This window comes from Habropoda laboriosa, unplaced genomic scaffold, assembly GCF_001263275.1.
Source record: "Habropoda laboriosa isolate 0110345459 unplaced genomic scaffold, ASM126327v1 scaffold804, whole genome shotgun sequence".
Lineage (NCBI taxonomy): Eukaryota > Metazoa > Arthropoda > Insecta > Hymenoptera > Apidae > Habropoda > Habropoda laboriosa.
The window spans coordinates 471,244-490,019 of NW_017100896.1; the positions used below are offsets into that span (position 1 = coordinate 471,244).

Below are 18,776 nucleotides of genomic sequence, written 5' to 3' on the forward strand. Positions count from 1 at the left end.
GTATAATTTTTAATTACATTTTTATAATTTTAAATTTCAATTTTATTTCATTTTATTGCATAAATAATCATTTTATTTTTTAAATGAATAAATATATTAACTCCATGTACATTACAAGTACATACTTTGCTTCTTGTGCCAAAATTTTACATAGTTCTTCATAGATGAAGAGACATCACTCTTTTTCCACAGTAAATTTTGTATATTTAGTGTTTGCTTAAATAAACTGTAAGCATTTATTTGAGTAGAAAAAAGAAAAATACATATTTGTTTCGCATTAAACATAAAGTGTGGCACATGCGGACATCGCATTTATTTTTTGACTCAGACATTGTATAATGCCCACAATAGTTTTTCTATGCTTTCTTAAAGTTGCAGATGTTATCAAGAAGTATATTGATGTTATGTCACTATTTGTATCACAGATGTAAAGTTTACCTAGACTAGAAAAATTGTTGATGATTTCACTAAACTTTTTTCATTACTTTGTTTGTATAAATTAAAAGTTTGATAATGAAGTACTTATATTTAGTGATGTACTTTAATAACATTGTGTATCAATGTTTCAGTTTTAGAAAATGTAGTATATGAAAAAATAGTGATAAAATTCTATACAATTTCATATTAATTTAATAATGTTAATTCATCGCATGACCTTGTCATAAGATGGTGGTGGAGCTTCATCTGATGAATTATGTGGTGGAATCAAAATAGCAATATGATAAGGTGGTGGTGGATTGTGGCTTACTACAGAAATAGGTCTAATATTTTCATTTGGCATTGTATTTGCAGCAGTTATAGACGCGATGTGCTCCTCTTGAATTTGATGCTCTTGATGATTGTTGCGCTGATTTCGGCAACACAAAATAGGATATAAACATGCATTTAATAGTAGTATCAATAGACCCCAAAATACGAATATTTCTTTGTCTAGAAACTGTTGAAAAAATTTTTTAATATTAGTTAACAAAAGAATAAGAATGAAGGGTGCATTGAGGAAAAATACTTTAGTTTCAGCTTACTCCATCACCAAAGTAAAATTTTATAGCAGCAGTAACAAAAGCTGTTGTAACCATAAATATGGAAAGAACAGCCCGTACTCTACAACTTGTTCGTTCTGCATCATTAATTTCCGGAAAATCCAAAAGACTCCTATTTGTTCTATTTGACGTACTATTTGACAATATCAGTTGATTATTCCCTGCAGTTGTTACATTACTGTAAACATACAAAGCTTTGATATTTTGGTTGCTATTTTTACCACAAGTTTTTAAACATTATATCCTTGCTTATAAAAATTTATCATTGAGGGCGAATCATTTATAAGTACTTTTCGTTGATGGACATGTATAAGTGAGTCACCCTGTATATAAGAAGAACATGTTCCTCAGAATCTTCTTAGTAGACCTTTTTCTTTAATTACTTGGAGATGTTGTTTAGCTGGGGGTGTTGAGTAGAGCCAACTGGAAAACTATTTTGAGTTTCATTGTTAGTTCTTATCGTTGTTTGTATCACTCTGCAATTATTCACATTACTAGGACCAGCTGCATTTTCCATAGCATTCAGAGTTTGGAATCGAAGTGGTGTAACCATTTGCCTTAAATCTGCATTGTATTGACATCGATCTGTAAAAACAATAAATATAAGCATAAATACTTTCATTCAAAATTTCATTAGTTAACTGAGTAAAATGTTTTTTTTTTGTAGATCATTAAATATACGAAAGTTATACACCAAATTTTCAATATAGTATAGTAAATAAATATAGGCCTAGGAGAAAGGGAGAAACTTGAGAATATTTCGAATAATCTTACTCAAACGTGTCTTTGGTAAAGGTGTGGCGGGGTATCGGCGGTCAGTGAAACCGTAATACCTGCCCGCCGGTTTATTAATCCAGAAATGCATGCTCTATTCGAACTGATCTAGAGATCCATTGCTATTTACTGAATTCTTTGGGAATCAACAACTATGAAAAACTTGACGTTTTCTTTGTCACTTTCATAAATGCTTTCATAACAAGCTTATGAATGGTTCTGGTTCAAGTTCCATTGCCCGTATATTTTAAATCGATGCAGCGCATCAACGCATTTCTGGTACTCATCGTTTATAAAAGAAATACTCGAAACATTATAAAAAATACATTTCTATTTTATCTGCTTAAAAATTTCAAACAGATTTAATAGACATTGTGGACAGATTCAACATACACGCAAGCTACAATCTGCATTCAAATAACGCACGTCAATACATGAACTAACTGCAGCTTGAATTTCCACCATTGTCAATTTAAAATCAGGTATACCAACACCAACTTGTATATATGAAGCTTGTATATGTTTATTTACGTATGGTTGAAGAAATGGTCTTCAAAATTAATTTTCAGGATAAAATATGCAAAAAGAAATTATATCTTTGTCTTGTATGTTTTTTAAATCGTTTCCCCTTTTTCACAGTGTTTTATTCTCTACAGTTTTACATATTATTTTATAACAATACATGAAGTTGGCTTCACTAAAAATCTAACAACTTCATTTCATTTTTTTTTACAATTAAGTATACTTATTACGTACATACAGTCTGCTTGAATGCATTATAGCTTTTGAAAAAAGTATACATTTTTGCGATTGTAAATTGTATAGTAAATTATATGGTAAAGAATTTTGTGAAGTATTTAAATATTAAGTGTATATAATTTTAAATAAGACCAGCAATTTAAGTAAACCATATAGTCTTTTTACAAGTTAAATCATGTTTGTGATTAAACTGTGTTGTGGTTACTGAGATATATTTAAGATATTTCATATGTAAATATAAGCTTTTGATATAAAATAAACTCTATTAAAAGAGAATTATATTTTGGTACATTCGGAAATAATATTAAACAATTTAATTTTCACAGGTTATCTAACCTGTTATTCTTCTTACATCAATACTGTGTCTATGATTTTGAATCACAACATTTAAAGAGATGTTTATAATTAGAAGATGTGTGGTTCAAACTGAGCCATACTTTTTGAAACGATCATTCTTCCGTTACTGCTCTTCTGTTACTTGTAGTAATAGTATTCAAGAGGAAGAGCTTATAAAGTTTGATAATAAACAAAAATTACAAGGAAATAAAAAATTGTTAAAAGTTGCTATGCTAGGCTTACCAAATGCTGGCAAGAGTACATTAGTAAATAAACTTATACATAGATCAGTATGTATCTTTAGCTTTCTTTTAATAGTTTATTTATTTAACAAATTTAATTTAAAACAAAAAATTGATGAACAGGTATGCCCTACATCTTCAAAAGTTCATACTACAATGCACAAAGCAGAAGCAGTGTATACAGAAGGTAATACACAAATTGTATTTATGGATACTCCTGGATTAATAACAACTAAAGAATTTGACCGCTACAAATTAATAGAAACATTTAAACAAGATCCAGCAAATTCAGTTAATGAGGCAGATCTTATTGCAATAGTACAAGATGTAACAAATGTATATACTAGGCATAAATTTGATGACTTTGTTCTTGATACTGTAAAAAATAGAAAAGAAGATACACAACTATTACTGATTTTAAATAAAGTTGACAAATTGAAGAAAAAACTAGCACTGTTAAATGTTACAAGAATATTAACAAATAAGGAACATTATCCAAAGTTTGATGATATTTTCATGGTATCTGCACTTGATGGGGATGGTGTGGATGATTTAAGGGTAATGTGCAATTTATGTTATAATATTAATAATTGTTAATGATTATGCATATATTTATATTTAAATATATATTGCAGAATTATTTGCTTGATTCAGCTAAAATAAAAGATTGGAAATATGAAACAAAGTTTTATACTGATCAACCCTTGGAAACTATAATAGAACAAACAGTTAGAGCTAAATTGATGGACGTGCTTCCAGATGAAATGCCATATAAGGTAAAGATAAGAACAGAGCATTGTGATTTTGGTGATGATGGAAGCATTGTTTCTGTTGTGGTGTTAGATTGTCCTAGGAAAAACTATGTAAAAATGTTACTAAAAAAAAAATGCTTTAAAATTAAGTTTTTAGCATTCAGGGTAGAAGTGGAATTGCGTCATGCATTTAGAAAACCTGTATTTATAAAACTTAATGCTATTTGTACAAAGAGTGAACTTAATAAATAGAACAATAATATCACAAATGATGTGCTAAACATTTATTATAATTCATTTCATGAAATTTGTAAGTTATTTTTCAAAAATACATTTAAAAATATTATTAAATAAGTGCCATATTATATCATTTGTAATTATTATTGATAATATTGCTAAAATATGGGAAAGTGAGATCACTTCCTTTAAGATTTTCTTCTATCCATTCATTGGCTTTAGCATCAAGTTCTGGAGTAAACATATTCTTCCATTCGCCACTTTGACCTTTTCTAACAAATGTTCCTGCTACTATGATACCACATTCCTTTAATTCAGATGAGTTCACCATTGGATTATCTCGGAAATTTTTAATGTTTAAATAATTTGCTACTTCTTTCATCTGTTGTTCAGTATATGTTTTTCCAAGAAATTTGGCAACCTTTTTAATTACTTTTGGAAAATCCTAAAAACATAACATATAAATAAGGACAGTCTTAAGAGAAAGATTAACTTATTTTAAATATTTATTTGTCTCACATGTTGCATTTCTTCATAGAATATAAATAAAAGGTTTGGGTGATTTTTATGTGTCCATGCTTCTTTCAAATGTTCCCAATAAGGACTCCATGGTGCTAAAGAAGTTTAGAATAACTTATATTTTATGAAATTCTTTTATTTCATTATTTATACTTAACAGTTTTGTAGCTTAACTATAATACTTACTAAGATTGTTTTGAAAGTACTCCCAAAATGTTGCAAAATCACCTATATATCCTTGAGTTTTAATTGCTTTATTTAAATAATACCATGAAATAGCAACATCTTTTGGATTTCGTGCAATATACACTATCTTCCAGGAAACATTATGATTTTGTACAAAATTTTGTATAAAAAATTCTATTCCAACAATCTTATTTTGTAATTACAACTTTACCTTACAGCCACTTTCCAAAATACCAGGTAGCAAGCTGAGTGGAAAATGTGATTTTATAAATCTCTTAGAAGGTATTTCTGTTATGACTTCATATCCTGGCTCTGCAATTTTTTTACATAATTCCTTCTTGTCCTTGTCACCCTCATTCATCTTTAAAAATTCATGTGTTACTTCTGGATGATTAAACATACTAAATCTAGAAGTAGAATTTATACCCATGTTAATAAGTTCTTTATGCAAACCTATAGTTTGCATTGTTTGTTGCATATCGAACTATTTATGTTACTTTAAACTTTAATTATATGAATGAAGGACCGCTTTTGGGAACAAGTTTATATTTTTTTTATTGAAGATTTTTAGTAAAAAAATAAAATAAATGTAATTACATATCGTTCGCATCCAATCGTAATGTTCATATGCACGCAATCAATATGCATCATAGAATATTATGCATTAACAGTGAATATACCATCTAATTTATTATAGATGACATACTTTTAATATCGAGACATTACATAAGTGTTACCTCTGTCATTTTGTAAACCACTGCTTTAGAGAAACTCGTGACAAGTTTTAAGGCCACCATGCCGCCGTTAAAATTTAATTCTAATGTAGCTTAAAACTTGAGATTTTTAATTAACTTAATTTAATTTAAATATAAGTTCAGTCATACTAACTCAAGGAACGGGAACCGTTCTGCCAGAAGTTCTTTTTGTGCCTTCTCAAAATCTAAGTCATTTGACAATAACCAGATTAATTCTTGTGTCCATGTTGTACCTCAAAAAAAGAAAAAAAAGAAATTTTTTAAATCATTCTAAAATCAATAATCATCATTACTTTATTTTAATTTTTATATTTTTATGTAATGCGTCGATGCTATGCATTCGAGGGCTTACATTACATATTTTCGATATCCGGTATCTTCTGAATAAGTGATTATATTAAGTAATAATATTCCTTGTATTATAATGAAAAACTATTAATTAAATATTAATCGTGTCATTTTGTTACTGTTAGTGAGAAAAAGTTTGAAGATTTCTTACTTACCAGATCTTGGATAAGATAGAACCCAAGTATCATCCGGTCTTGCCTTAAAGTTATAAAATCCTTTACCCTGTTCTGTATATCTATAGGGGAAGAACCATTTTTTTGGACCTACGAGTACCCAACCTGTTCTTTCACCCTTAAATACTTCTAACATTTTTTTAGTATCTTCTTTGTTCAAATATTCATATTTTGGCGGTTCAAGTGTCATCTTCCCGCGTTTTCTTCTATGTGAAGTTACTAACAATGGAACATAAGAACTCACTAATAGTTGTTTAGCATGTAATATAGTTTAATGAACTAAAATCATTTGCGATTTATGATTAATAAATATTCTTTTGTTATCATTCTACTTTTGATACTGGTAATAAACATGTTATTACTCATTTAGTCTTTATTACTTTAATATCGGTAGTATTAAGACTTCTGATGATTACAGCGCGGGAAACGATACTGTTACATTTTGTATCTACTTGTTAAATATGTCAAACTGTCAATCAGTGGCTCGACTATGACCCATCGATGTATTGATTTACAAGAATCATGAATTAATAAATGACAGCACAAATGTATCTATACACTTTAAAAGATTGTTTAACTTATAATGAACAAAGATTTTTATGATCTATCTCAGAAGAAAAAAACCATATAACTTTAATTCGTGAGTTATTAATTTATTTTAATTCTTTATTCTTGATATGGTAAAGTCACATCTAATTTAAAACATACAACACGAACTAGCATTGTTTAGGTAAACGATATATTTATTATTAATCAATAATTAAACATAAGTACTTACTTAAAAAAATATTACTGGTGATACAAGTATTTTTTAACAAATTAAGAAGTTAGAAAATCACACGTATTGGCAAGGAACGATATGCACGCGATATAGCAGAACGTACGATTGACGGATGAAATGTGTTTGAATGAAACTCAAAGATGAACGGAAGAATTTAACGGGAATTCAGGTTAACGGACTTTCACTCAACTAAGTCGAGTCGTTTCTTTCGCGTTTATTAGTTCGTTCCTTGATAATGAATTTGATGTTTAGAATAAAATTATAATTATTCGAATTAAGGAAAATTTGTCAGAACATTGAAACTTATTAGAAAGAATTTTCACAAATTAAATATTTGGGTTGTGGATGTTGAAATGGTATCTCGGAAAGAAAAATTTTATTTCTTTTTCTGAATATTTTATTTGGTTCGAATGGCAAGCATCTCATTTCACTTTTTGATTTAAAAAATCAATCAGTATAAAAAATTATTCGTTATTACAGCAATAAAAATCGATAATGTATGATTTCAGACTGAAGATCGTTCCCTCGTGAACGGGTAAAAAAAATTAATTCACGTCGAACTTTTTGAGGCCTAATTACTTCAGATAGGAACTTCTCGTTACGAATTTACCTACATATCGATTATCAGTCTTATCTCCTTACTTATGAGTGAAATAAGCGTAAGAGTATTTCATTTCACCTTAATGAAACATTACTCTGTTAGGTAAAAAATAACAGGTAATAAGTTTTTCTTTGGTCGTGAAATCAAAGTTTTCATCAAGGACGAGTTATTTAACTCTTTAAGCGAAAATCGAAATGCACAAATAGCAGAAATAACGACAAATTAAATATTGTATTGGATATAAGTAGTAGCAATTAAATTACCGTTCGTGCAAATCGATTTTCATATTGACAGTCTATATAGTCTATAGTTAAACTTGAAAAAATATGATACTTTGACGTTATAAAAATATTAATCTAACATTAGGTCTTAAGTTCTAATCAAAATCTTGGGGTAGCAAAATATAGGAATGGTCCTTTAAATGCATCAAGTGTAAAAATAAAGATGGTAGATCTATTACAACGTTTTTTGTACTCATTGAGCTCTAAGTACTTTTAAATAATAAACTTTGCTGTGGAATAATTTCATTGGTCATGTAACGTTTAAATTTGTTTAGTTTCATAATTTTCCTAATCATTGGTTTGTACTTTTGTATAACGTCACTACGAAGGTTGAAATTACTCATAGTTGATTCGTATAAAATCTAAAAAAATTGTTAATAACTTTCTGGTCCTAAAATGTTTTCCAGAACTGTTCGATTTTCGTTTTCTGAAATGAATTTTTCATTGACTTTCGCAATATTAATTACATTAATCTCAGAAGATGTCTCGACTTCTTCTGTATCTTCATACAGATTGTTATGATCCCATGTTTTATCTGTGGGTTTAATACAAGAAATATTAAGTCCCAATTTGCAAAGATTCACTGCAGCCTCCACCTCCTGATCATTCGTATTCTTTATTGACGTTGTTTCATTCAAACTTTCATTACCAGACACTGAATTTGACGTATCTCCGGTTTTTAGACTTTCAGTTAATTCTGTTATGTTACTGAACGATATAGTCATTTCTCTTTTAGTTAAAAGCTTTTTCAAATCTGGGTTTTCTAAAAATAATTTGCATCGTTTAGTGTGAATCTTCATGTTGTCGTGCCGGTTGAATGGCTTATCACATCCAGGACAATGAAATCTAGAAATTAAGATACGTTACAATTACTCAACATGTTAAAAATGTTAATAAAATACATGTAAATATTTAGAAACTTGCCTAATTTTACTATGCACCGCCATGTGAGCAGCTAAATGAGACTGTTGACCAAATGATTTTTCACAGACACTGCACTTGTATTTTCTGATACCTTCATGCTTCAGAAGATGCTCTTTTAATATTTGACTGCTTTTATACATATTTGGACATAGGGTACATTTATATTTTGCAGCAGCATGAACCTGTATGTAAAAATTTTGTTTTCTCGTGAAACAATGGAAACAATCAATTAATTTTAGACAAATTATAGTAATATGTCTTACATTCTGGTGATTATACAGAGATTTCCTCGACTTGACTTGTTTGCCACATATGTTGCAAACGTAATCTTGCATGTGAATATTTCTGTGATGCGTTTCTAACGCTTCTGCATTAGATAGGTAAGCAGAGCATAATTTACACATTACAACTTTATCCTTATTATGTATGACCATGTGGGCACGCAGTCTACCCCTTGAATAGAACTCTTTTCCGCAAATTTTACAATTAATATCCTGTGCAATTTTTAAGAAGGATAAATAAGATATGATAATAATGCGCTATTTAAATCATTGCAGAATTTTAATAATAGTAACCTTCATTGGTTTGTGAGTGGTATTGTGATAACTCAGTAGTTGCCTACTAGAGCTTGCAAAATCACAAAGTTTACACTTATATGGACGGGCGCCTGTATGAGTATTAATATGTTCCTCTAATAGAACAGCAGTCACGTATCGTTTTTCACAAAGATGGCACGTGAATGGTTTAATCTTTAAGTGACTTTTTCTAATATGACAACGAACATTGGTAACAGTCACTGTGGAGAAGTCACATGCTTTGCACTGATAAGGTTTCATTTGTAAGTGTCCCCAAATATGTACCTGTACATTCAATATAACAATTATTATATATTTCATATAAAATAGTTCCTTGCACTGTCAATGTATGATCAGATAAATTTCTTAAATTTACCTGACACTTATCCATCCTGAGATAAAGAGTACCACAAATGTTGCAGCGTATATTCTTCTTATCTACTATCGTTATGTTTTTTTGTACTTCCTCTGAATTAACGATCGACATGTCCACCGTGTAGTAAGTTTCAATAGTTTGTTTCTGTTCGTCGCTAATCAATTCAGCGATTTTACCAAAGGATCTATCCTTACTCCTATTCCCACCCAAGCTACTGTCTCGACTAAATCGTCGTGACAATGAACTATCACTGATACTGCATTCTAGATTACTTTTAGTACTTTCATCCATTGTATCTATTGAATTACATGATTCCTCAAGATCCTCCTGCACTACTTGTTTACTTGTCATTTCATTAGACTGTGAAGACCTTATAACAGTCATGCGATTTTCTTTTTCAAGCATTTTAGATTTCAGATCATTACAATTAGAGGAAGTTACTATGTCAGAATGCTTAACCATATTGTCTTTTATTGAACCAGTTTCATTGCTCTCAATTTTTCTGCGTTCCTCTACCAATAAAGCGGTTGTTTCTGACAAATCTATCTTCTTTTGATCTATTTGATTCTGCATCAAATTTTCACCTTTCTGGGTCAACATTTTATTGGAAATCCAAACGAGTTGATTCGATTTTCCATTCTGCCTACGGGAATTCCCTTTCTCTCCTTTCTCTTGCTTTACAATAACTGATATTGCCTTGCTCTTTGCAAAATTATCTTCTGCATTCCTCGAAGTATCGTTGTATTTTATCGTATTTTTACCATCAGATCCAGTTTCTGTTGACTTATTTGTTACTGTATCGTCATCGTGTACAGTATCAGTTTCGTTGCCTTTGGCACGAACTTCATTCGTCGACGCGCCCACCACCACCTGTTCCTTCGCTATCACTTGATCCACTTGCGGTTTAGGTGAAATCACAGTATTGTTGGTCACGCTATTAGACTTACTGTTCGTGCAAATCGCACGCAAACACTGTCTCTTGCATTCATTACTAAAATTATCGCTCTTTCTATCATCCAGATCATTCTGCGTCTCTTGTTTCAGGCTCGCTGCGAGACTGGCCTCTCTCATCTTCTCTAATTTGCTTTTCCTACCTCTCTTGCGACGCACGGGGAGCTTTGAATTTGTACAGTCTTTAATTACATTTTTTTGCGATGAATTCAAGTTATTCATTGATCTCCTAGCGCGAATGACAGTCTTTTGTGAAATATCCACTTTTTTCGCCATTAAAATTTTTCTATATTTCAAGTTACCAGCATTATTCTGATCGTTTCTCGATACTTTCTCGTGCGAAGTTCTATTGTTCACAGATGATTGTTTCTCGGAAATTAAATTGTTCAATTGTACCTTGGTCTGTGTGACGAATTCCACATCATCGATATGGTCATTATTTACTCGATTGACACTTTTACAATACGACGTATTATTTTCGGACAGACAATTTTTTGTACTCTTTGAACTGTCAGGTGATAAAGTGTTCGCTTTTCGTTTCGTTTCGTTTGCTGAGGGAACGGTGTTTTCCTTATCCGATTCCATGTCGTTTTCCTGCTGCAATCTTTCTTCCGCTCCATTTTGACTCTGTCGAATAAAAGAAAAATATGTTCTATAATTTCTTAAGATATTATTTTTTAAATTATTGTGATTTCATAATTTCAGAAAAAATACTTTATTTATATTAGATCTTCGCTAAAACATAAGGATGACCTTGAAATTACCTCCAGTTAAGTAAAATAAAAATTGAACTTTCCCTTTTGTTATTAATTTTGAAATACCCCAGCGTATTATAAACATACAAAAATAGTTTACTTTTTACATGTGCTCTAGAATGCAATTATTTGTACGATGCCCCGTTCTAAGTAGATATAGCCGCGCGCGCGTTTTTAGTCAGACACAATATCAAGTTACTGTAGCTTACAGCTTCCAATAGTTCCTTTTGGGTGAGATGACAACGCTCGTAAAAATCGCACAGAAATTCCAACGTGCCCAAACATCGCATACAAACAATCTGCGACAGTCCATCATTTTCTTTTATCTGAAACAACAAAAAGAAATGTCTTTGTCCAAGGAACGAACTATAGCATTAAAATTCCATTCTCAACTGTAAAGTACGAAGTACTACTTCCAATACAGCATAGTAAAGCCACTAACTACGAACAATCTAGAGCTTGCAGAAAAATTTGTAGAAATTAGAAATTAAAGAACGATACACTAGGAATACTATTATTCAAAAATTCGATAGATTAATCATCTACAGTGTTAGTATAAAACTTACTGAATCATGTGTTTTGTGTACATGCAAGGCAAACAGGAGTCACATGCAAAAAACGAGTAAGTATCGACATGGAGAAAAAAAAAATGAGAGTGAAAATCAAATAATCAGCGGTCCCAAAAATATCGTACCTTTATTGAGAAAAGTTGTGGAATCGTTAAACAAATGTATGCTTTTTTTCTTTTATTGTCGAGAAATCGTTATATACGCTAGTTCATACTGCACATTAATGACGATATTAACGTTTATCCTTATCAAGAGATATACATATATAATTATATACTCTATATCCGACAAATACATTATCTCCTAAATGGAAAAATAGATTGGTTTAACAAACGCCTCGTACAAAATAAGAGTTATTGCTTAATCACTTACACTATCTGAGGAAAGAGTTTATTTAAATGTTAGACGTCATATCCTTCGCACGATTTATTAACAATTCTCGCGTGAACGGTTTTCTTTGAGAAAATGTAATAATCGCGGTCCATACATAATTCTTTGTGCTCCTATTTGAAATATGGTGGACAAGCAAAACACTTCAGTTTGTAAAAAACAGGAAAACATTTTACATTATTGTGGAATCGGGGCCTCCATACCGAACCATACAGGAGCAAAACGAGGAAAAATAGAGAGGGCGTTATTGGCGTAGTGCGCAAACTCTCGGCTTGCCAGCCGAAGGTCGGGAATTCTTGATTCCCGTTGGGTCCCTCAAATTTTTCCTCGGCTCCTACATTACATTATATGTATACTAATATATACTGAATATCTTGAGTAAAAGTGTTGTATAAAATACAGTCACTAAAAAAACAAATTCATTGTTAACTAGATTTCATCGTAGATATATATATAAACTTTTTTAAGTTCTAAGCAATAACGGTTAAATACATTTCCGTCGTACTCATTCATGTTTCTCACTACTTACTCTCAAAATACTCAGTACAATCTCTAAATTATATTAGGGCAGTTTGAGCACAAAGAATTAATTTCCCTCTTAAGGAAGATCAATGTTGCACGTACTCAATGACAACTATTCGAAGAATCATTAACGCCTTTTTCGTCCATCAACGCTATCGCATAATGTATGAATAAAATATATCGAGTCGATCAAGGCACTTAACGAACTAGTTTTCACTTTTTTTTTCGCATGATCACATAGTAAGTTCTGTTACAGGATTTATCGTACACGTTATCTTCGTAGCGAAAACTTTGTTATTTTTAATAAATCAAAATCCAACGAAAACAACAACTTCACTCGTATCTGAAAACTTTTTTTCATTAATCAAAGATAACGATATCTTTGGTAAAATGTTAAAGTTTTATACGAATCGTTATTTTCGCTGAATCTCCACGTATACACATATACAATTTTATATGTAAAATAGAATCGAAAATAGAGTAAAATACACCTTGCACATGTATCGTTGAAAAGTTTCACGGTTTCCCTAAAAACAGACATGTAAAAATACGTAGAAAATATTTTTATACCCTTTTTAGTCGGGGTTCTTGACCTTGGAAGCCCTATCCGTACCGTGTTCGCGTCTTTTCATGAATTCAACTTTCTTAGGAAGCTAACTGTGCGATAAGCATATAAATTTTTCGTAAAAATTCATCCAATGATATTCTTTAGCTTCCTTGTAGTCATAGATTTTAATCATGATTTTTGCAATATTTTTTGTTTCTTTCACAAAATCTTACCCCAATGTTCTGTCATGTTTCGTGGCTTGTCTTTATTACAGCTTTGGTAAATTCTAATCGGTAGTATTTCACGTGCAAAAATATCGTCTAATGTAGTATATCTAAATGGAAAGAATACTTAGAAGATCTCAGTAGTCTCTTAAATGCACACCTACTACGTTATGTACAAAAAAAAAACCAGTTTGACGTACCAAGAAAAAAAAAATACGAGCGATAGGAGAGGAAGTAAATTGACTGATCGCTGTTGCTATCATTCATCTGATAATATACATTGCTTTGCAGAATTAAGAGTAGAATTTATCAACAGTCCACAATTACCGTTACTGAGTTCCTTATTATCAAAGAGAAATTTTACTCTTAATTCTTACAACGATATCTTATGCAATCCCTTAAAAGAAGAAACGCGTTGATTCACGTGAACAATAACGTCCTATCAGATGCATCATGTTCACTTACATAACCTAAAAGTTAAAAAGCGTTTTTTTCGGAAAGTCCTAGCTCGCCCATGAGTTAAGTTAATCTTAGAAAAAAGAAAATATCAGAGCTACGTCAGTACCGTTATTTTTCGTTGGACGCAGTGGAAGCCACAACGCCGCTAAAAGCGTTCTTTTGTTTACTATTACCAGTCTTTTTTTCTTCGAAATGTCTTTTTCTATGTACCTTCATGTTATCGCGCCTATTGAACTTTCGTCCACACTCCGGACAGGCATGCTTCTTTTCACCGTGCACGTGCCGATGTGCAGCCAGATGACTAGCTTGAGCGAACCTCGCACCACACTTCTGGCAGATGTGTTTCCTCAGCCCTTCGTGTTTCAATAGATGTTCGTTCAGGAATGCTTTAGATGCGTATCTATTGTTGCATACGTTGCACACAAAGGGCTTAGGATTCGTGTGTTGTAGCACGTGAGCCTTATACTTGGACGCAACTTTGAATGTTTTACTGCAAACCTCACAAGTATACGTGGTCGCGTGACGCGTCTTAATGTGTTCGTTCAGAACGGCAAGACTCGAATAGAGATTGTAGCAAAAGCGACACCTAAAGTTTCGACGACTTTTTAAATGTACGCTAGCTATATGACTCAACAATCTCGTACGATACGGAAACACTTTGCCGCAATATTCGCAGGCCAAGTTCTGTGGAGGTAAATGAGATTTCATATGAATCTGTAACGACACTTTATGATGGTAACTCTGACCGCAGTCCGTACAAGAATAAGGTCTTACACCTTTATGCACGTTGTCGTGTTCCATTAAGTAGAACTTCGACTTGAACCTTTTTGGGCATTTCGGGCATTGTATTGGCCTAGGATTAGTATGCGAACATCGAATGTGCTTCATCACGTCAGATTTGCATACAAATTTAGCGTTGCATAGAATACAGGTGTACTGTTTAATCCCAAGATGTGTCTTTACGTGAACCATACACTTGTCCTTACGTTCGTAGAACTTGCAACACAATTTACAAGAGTAGCGGTTTTGATTATCCGTGACAACATGTTCAACGTTGTCGTCCACGCGGATTTCTTCTCCGTCGATCCTAAAAAGTTGCTCCGGATCCTGAGAGGCTTGCCATTTTTGCTCGAACTCCGCGGCATCCTTCAATTTCGTGGAATTACCGTTCTTAAGGCTACTATTGATAATAGTATTTATTATACTATTGACTTCGACACAACTTTGATTTTGTAGAAGACCAACGATAGCCTTATCTACCAAGCAGGAACCCTGATCTGGAAATACTCGTGCTCGAACGGTAGCAACGTCGTCGCTTTCTTTTTTACATAATTCTACGGTGAAACTGATGTCTTCAATGTCGCTGCTTTGATTTCGAGATTCCTTTACGGAAACTTCTATATTTGGAGAGTTCGATACAATGGTAAGAAGTTTATTTAAAGCTGATGTTGGAATCTGAATAGTATGTGGATCTTGTTTTTCACCATTTTCACTGGGACTATTATGGGAAATAACACTTGTCTCTGTGGCAGTATTGTCATGACTTCTAAGTCTATTTGCAATTGGTATATTAGTCCCTGTTTCATTTGTAGCAGCAGTTTCTGTACTTTGCCTACTTCTAAGCCATCTTGTAGGAGTTGTTTCTGAACTTTGAATAGTTTGTACAGTTTCTATAATGTCTTCACTTGGGCTCTGGTTACTATTCTGATCTTTTGCAGCTTCTTCATTGCCTTTTATTTGTTGACTCCTTAAATTCCTCTGAGTCTTTGAACCTGTTCTTAATACACGTTGTTCTACTTCTTTCACAGTCCCATCAGTTGGAGAATTAAGATTTTTCTTGATATCATTGTTGTTATTGTTTGTTGATGTACTTGGTGTTGTATCTTCAGTCTTTACTTCAGCCTAGGGATAGATTGAAATAAAAGTAGAAGTGGGTACCAGAAATTTATTAGTTTTATTGAAGTAAATGAGTTTAGTCTGGTATTTGTGGTACATGTTTTTCAATATAAATGCAAATATATTTAGAATATTATTTAAGTTTCATAGGAATTGAAATTTTCTGATTATAGCTTTCCTTAAATTTTTATGAACCAAAATACCAGATAATATCTTCTTGTATAATTTGAATTACAAATATTACAAGAAAAAGTGAGCTGCATGCTCTGGTAGCATCATAGATGAGCGGTAGAGCTGTGCATTAAATTTAAATACAGACTTACAATATCTGTTAAGGATGGTAGATTGTATCGATCGTGTAACACTTGTTGGGTGCGAAGACACTCCTCTTGGAAGTCGCAAACGAATTCGAGCTTGCCCAGACATTGAACACAGATCGCCTTGGGCAGAGGATCCCTCTCATCTATCTGCGATTCAAACAAAATACCTAAATACTAAATGTATGTGATTTTAAAGCCTTAATTGAAAGTCTGATTCTGTACATCTTCTTAGCTAATCTGAGAAACCTTCTAGTTTCTTATGAAAAGACAACTATGAACATAAATGAACAATTTAATAAACCCTACCGCTCTGTAGATACACCTTTGCTAAAATTCTTATAATCTAGTACCCACTCTAATTTTATACAATATTAACTTGAATATTTATTGTCATAATTGTACAACTATAATATTTATAATCATTTACAAATATGTAAGATTAAATACATCATTTCTTTGTAACAATAGAATACAGAATTAATAATTATTTTGTTATATTTAAATAAATATCAGAAAGATATAATTTATAAAAAGTTTAAAAATAGAGTAAACCTATGAAGTAATAGATATAAATGTTTGATAAAAAAATGTCCAAATACAAAATACCCATTATCTGTCTAATAAAGTCATTCTTGTACAATATATAATCACACAATATAGCATACAATTTGTAAACTACAGTTATACATGCTATTAAAGGATATAATATATAACATAAATATAAACAAATTAACTACCCTCTAGGTTCAGTTTACAGTCAATCACAAAAGTCTTCATACACCCATTGAATTATATGTATCCAACTGATTTTCTGTAATTCTAAGTGTATGTATACTTTTGTAAGCTAAATATTTACGTTTTTTTAATTTCTTCCGGAAATACGTAAATATACCAAGCAAACTCAAGGTGATTATGTGTTGATATGAAAGTATAAACGATTCTGTGACAACGTGCGTCTTTTATTTCTTTTGGCAAGTTAGATATTAACAATTCAATGGGTGTATGAAGACTTTTGTAACCGACTGTATGTTACATTTTCCTTCTTGAAGGAATTTTATGACAGACGTTGTAAGTGATAGTGTTATAACAACGAAATACATTTTTTTCTCGTAATAAACGTAACGTACAGAAACATATTAAATACTAACAATGAAACTACGAATATATATATATTTATTTAAAAAATACAAAATAATAAAAGTAACAAAGAAAGGAAGGAATATCTTTTTTTCTCATGCTCTTCTCCCCTCCGGCCATTTTTCTAACCCCCTCCTCCACAATACAACTGGGGCCCGGACCCCATGGCACACCTCTTACATTGTACTCACCAGAATGTTGATTCGCGCGTGGATCTTCAAACCTAAAAATCGTTTAGTGCCTTCTTCGCCGAACACATCGATGTATATGCTTTCACACTGGCCGCAAAGTCGACAAATCTGCGCCGCTCCCTCCCCCAACTCCATTTTTGTTTACGTTGAAGGCTGCCTGAATACGCTTTCGACTACTTGATCACACCGAAAATCTAGCATGGAACCGGTGCTGGTGTATTTTCTAGCCGATCCCCGTACACCAGCCACCCGTTTGGACAATACCACGTTCTTCGGACTCGATCCCTTCCCGGCGAAATAAACATAAAGGAATAAACAAAAGACAAAATTCTAACGTTAGCGTTACTACTTGCTCGCTGGTCTGGCACGGGGATGCAGCCGCGTTCGGGCCAGACCAACATACATTCACTTCCCCCGCGCCGATGTACGAATTTCGACCAATCGGCGACTTCCTTTTCGCATTACATGCTCACTGTGTTCACGATTGGTTGTCACCATCGCGCTTCCACTTAAAGCATTGTATATAAACTGTCGCTAGATCGACAAAGTGATTGAAAATTTCGACTTTTTCCACAGGTTTCCAACTTTTTCTATTCTTCCATTTCTAGCATTTCAATGGTAACTAACAAGTTTATTTTTGTACGTTTAAATGCGTACTGTGCGATGTTCCTAAAATTGGTGTATTATGATATTTTATGGTGATAAACACATTTCCGATTTCTATAATGTGAAATTATATGTTCCGCTTTTTACTTCCAGTTGTGTTTAGCATATTCACGTGTGATTTCAGTTGTTAATCTTTTTTCTATTTAATATTACATGTAATGTATGTTTACAATGCTAAAAAGAAATATATTAGGTTATGATATGTATTTATATTCTGAACTATGTTAGATGGTGTGATTAAAAAAAAAATATGATTAATTGTAATACAATATTGTACTGTAAGAAAATATATTATTTTTATTTATTAGTAATGAGAGAAGTAAAATGATACTCGTTATATAAATATAACTGTGTGCATATATTTACAGAGAAATTTCAACCAATTTAAACTTCATTGTTGTTCTTAATGGCATTTTGGGTTAGGTTACAAAAAGGTTCATTATTACTTAGTGACAGCAAGATATGATAATTTTTTTATGTAAAAAAACCT

At 31.9% G+C, this 18,776-nt stretch overlaps 4 protein-coding genes across 4 annotated transcripts; 1 reads left to right on the top strand and 3 right to left on the bottom strand.

Moving 5' to 3' along the window:
• Positions 1 to 643: 643 nt before the first annotated feature.
• LOC108577521 lies at positions 644 to 1,905 on the bottom strand. The gene is made up of 4 exons (XM_017940684.1): positions 1,815 to 1,905; positions 1,424 to 1,625; positions 1,023 to 1,218; positions 644 to 937 (listed from the first exon to the last, which is right to left on the bottom strand). Exons 1-4 carry the CDS (start codon positions 1,903 to 1,905, stop codon positions 644 to 646), a joined length of 783 nt encoding a protein of 260 aa, XP_017796173.1.
• Positions 1,906 to 2,940: 1,035 nt separating this feature from the next.
• Positions 2,941 to 4,155, top strand: LOC108577517 (GTPase Era, mitochondrial). Its single transcript, XM_017940679.1, has 3 exons — positions 2,941 to 3,199; positions 3,275 to 3,709; positions 3,787 to 4,155. Exons 1-3 carry the CDS (start codon positions 2,969 to 2,971, stop codon positions 4,153 to 4,155), a joined length of 1,035 nt encoding a protein of 344 aa, XP_017796168.1. The 5' UTR covers positions 2,941 to 2,968.
• A 115-nt stretch (positions 4,156 to 4,270) lies between these two features.
• LOC108577495 (estrogen sulfotransferase) lies at positions 4,271 to 6,311 on the bottom strand. The gene is made up of 6 exons (XM_017940653.1): positions 6,104 to 6,311; positions 5,734 to 5,833; positions 5,057 to 5,252; positions 4,846 to 4,972; positions 4,660 to 4,754; positions 4,271 to 4,585 (listed from the first exon to the last, which is right to left on the bottom strand). The coding sequence occupies exons 1-6, from the start codon at positions 6,309 to 6,311 to the stop codon at positions 4,271 to 4,273; spliced, it is 1,041 nt and encodes a 346-aa protein (XP_017796142.1).
• Positions 6,312 to 8,158: 1,847 nt separating this feature from the next.
• LOC108577509 (zinc finger protein MSN2-like) lies at positions 8,159 to 17,755 on the bottom strand. The gene is made up of 7 exons (XM_017940670.1): positions 17,621 to 17,755; positions 11,575 to 11,691; positions 9,660 to 11,237; positions 9,284 to 9,568; positions 8,972 to 9,202; positions 8,709 to 8,890; positions 8,159 to 8,630 (listed from the first exon to the last, which is right to left on the bottom strand). Exons 1-7 carry the CDS (start codon positions 17,753 to 17,755, stop codon positions 8,159 to 8,161), a joined length of 3,000 nt encoding a protein of 999 aa, XP_017796159.1.
• Between the last annotated feature and the right edge of the window lie 1,021 nt (positions 17,756 to 18,776).

What these genes read in the sequence shown, in the direction of transcription:
- LOC108577495 (XM_017940653.1), bottom strand. Translation starts at nt 6,311, where the DNA reads ATGACACTTGAACCGCCAAAATATGAATATTTGAACAAAGAAGATACT. An exon ending in TTTTGGAAAGTGGCTGTAAG is followed by an intron (nt 4,973 to 5,056) that starts GTAAAGTTGTAA and finishes GTTTCCTGGAAG; the next exon opens with ATAGTGTATATTGCACGAAA. An exon ending in GTACTTTCAAAACAATCTTA is followed by an intron (nt 4,755 to 4,845) that starts GTAAGTATTATA and finishes AAACTTCTTTAG; the next exon opens with CACCATGGAGTCCTTATTGG.
- LOC108577509 (XM_017940670.1), bottom strand. Translation starts at nt 17,755, where the DNA reads ATGGAGTTGGGGGAGGGAGCGGCGCAGATTTGTCGACTTTGCGGCCAG. An exon ending in AAAAGGAACTATTGGAAGCT is followed by an intron (nt 11,238 to 11,574) that starts GTAAGCTACAGT and finishes TTTATTCGACAG; the next exon opens with AGTCAAAATGGAGCGGAAGA. An exon ending in TCAGGATGGATAAGTGTCAG is followed by an intron (nt 9,569 to 9,659) that starts GTAAATTTAAGA and finishes TTGAATGTACAG; the next exon opens with GTACATATTTGGGGACACTT.
- LOC108577517 (XM_017940679.1), top strand. Translation starts at nt 2,969, where the DNA reads ATGTTTATAATTAGAAGATGTGTGGTTCAAACTGAGCCATACTTTTTG. An exon ending in ATAAACTTATACATAGATCA is followed by an intron (nt 3,200 to 3,274) that starts GTATGTATCTTT and finishes ATTGATGAACAG; the next exon opens with GTATGCCCTACATCTTCAAA. An exon ending in ATGGTGTGGATGATTTAAGG is followed by an intron (nt 3,710 to 3,786) that starts GTAATGTGCAAT and finishes TATATATTGCAG; the next exon opens with AATTATTTGCTTGATTCAGC.
- LOC108577521 (XM_017940684.1), bottom strand. Translation starts at nt 1,905, where the DNA reads ATGCATTTCTGGATTAATAAACCGGCGGGCAGGTATTACGGTTTCACT. An exon ending in CAGCTAAACAACATCTCCAA is followed by an intron (nt 1,219 to 1,423) that starts GTAATTAAAGAA and finishes GTATGTTTACAG; the next exon opens with TAATGTAACAACTGCAGGGA. An exon ending in AATTTTACTTTGGTGATGGA is followed by an intron (nt 938 to 1,022) that starts GTAAGCTGAAAC and finishes TTTTTTCAACAG; the next exon opens with TTTCTAGACAAAGAAATATT.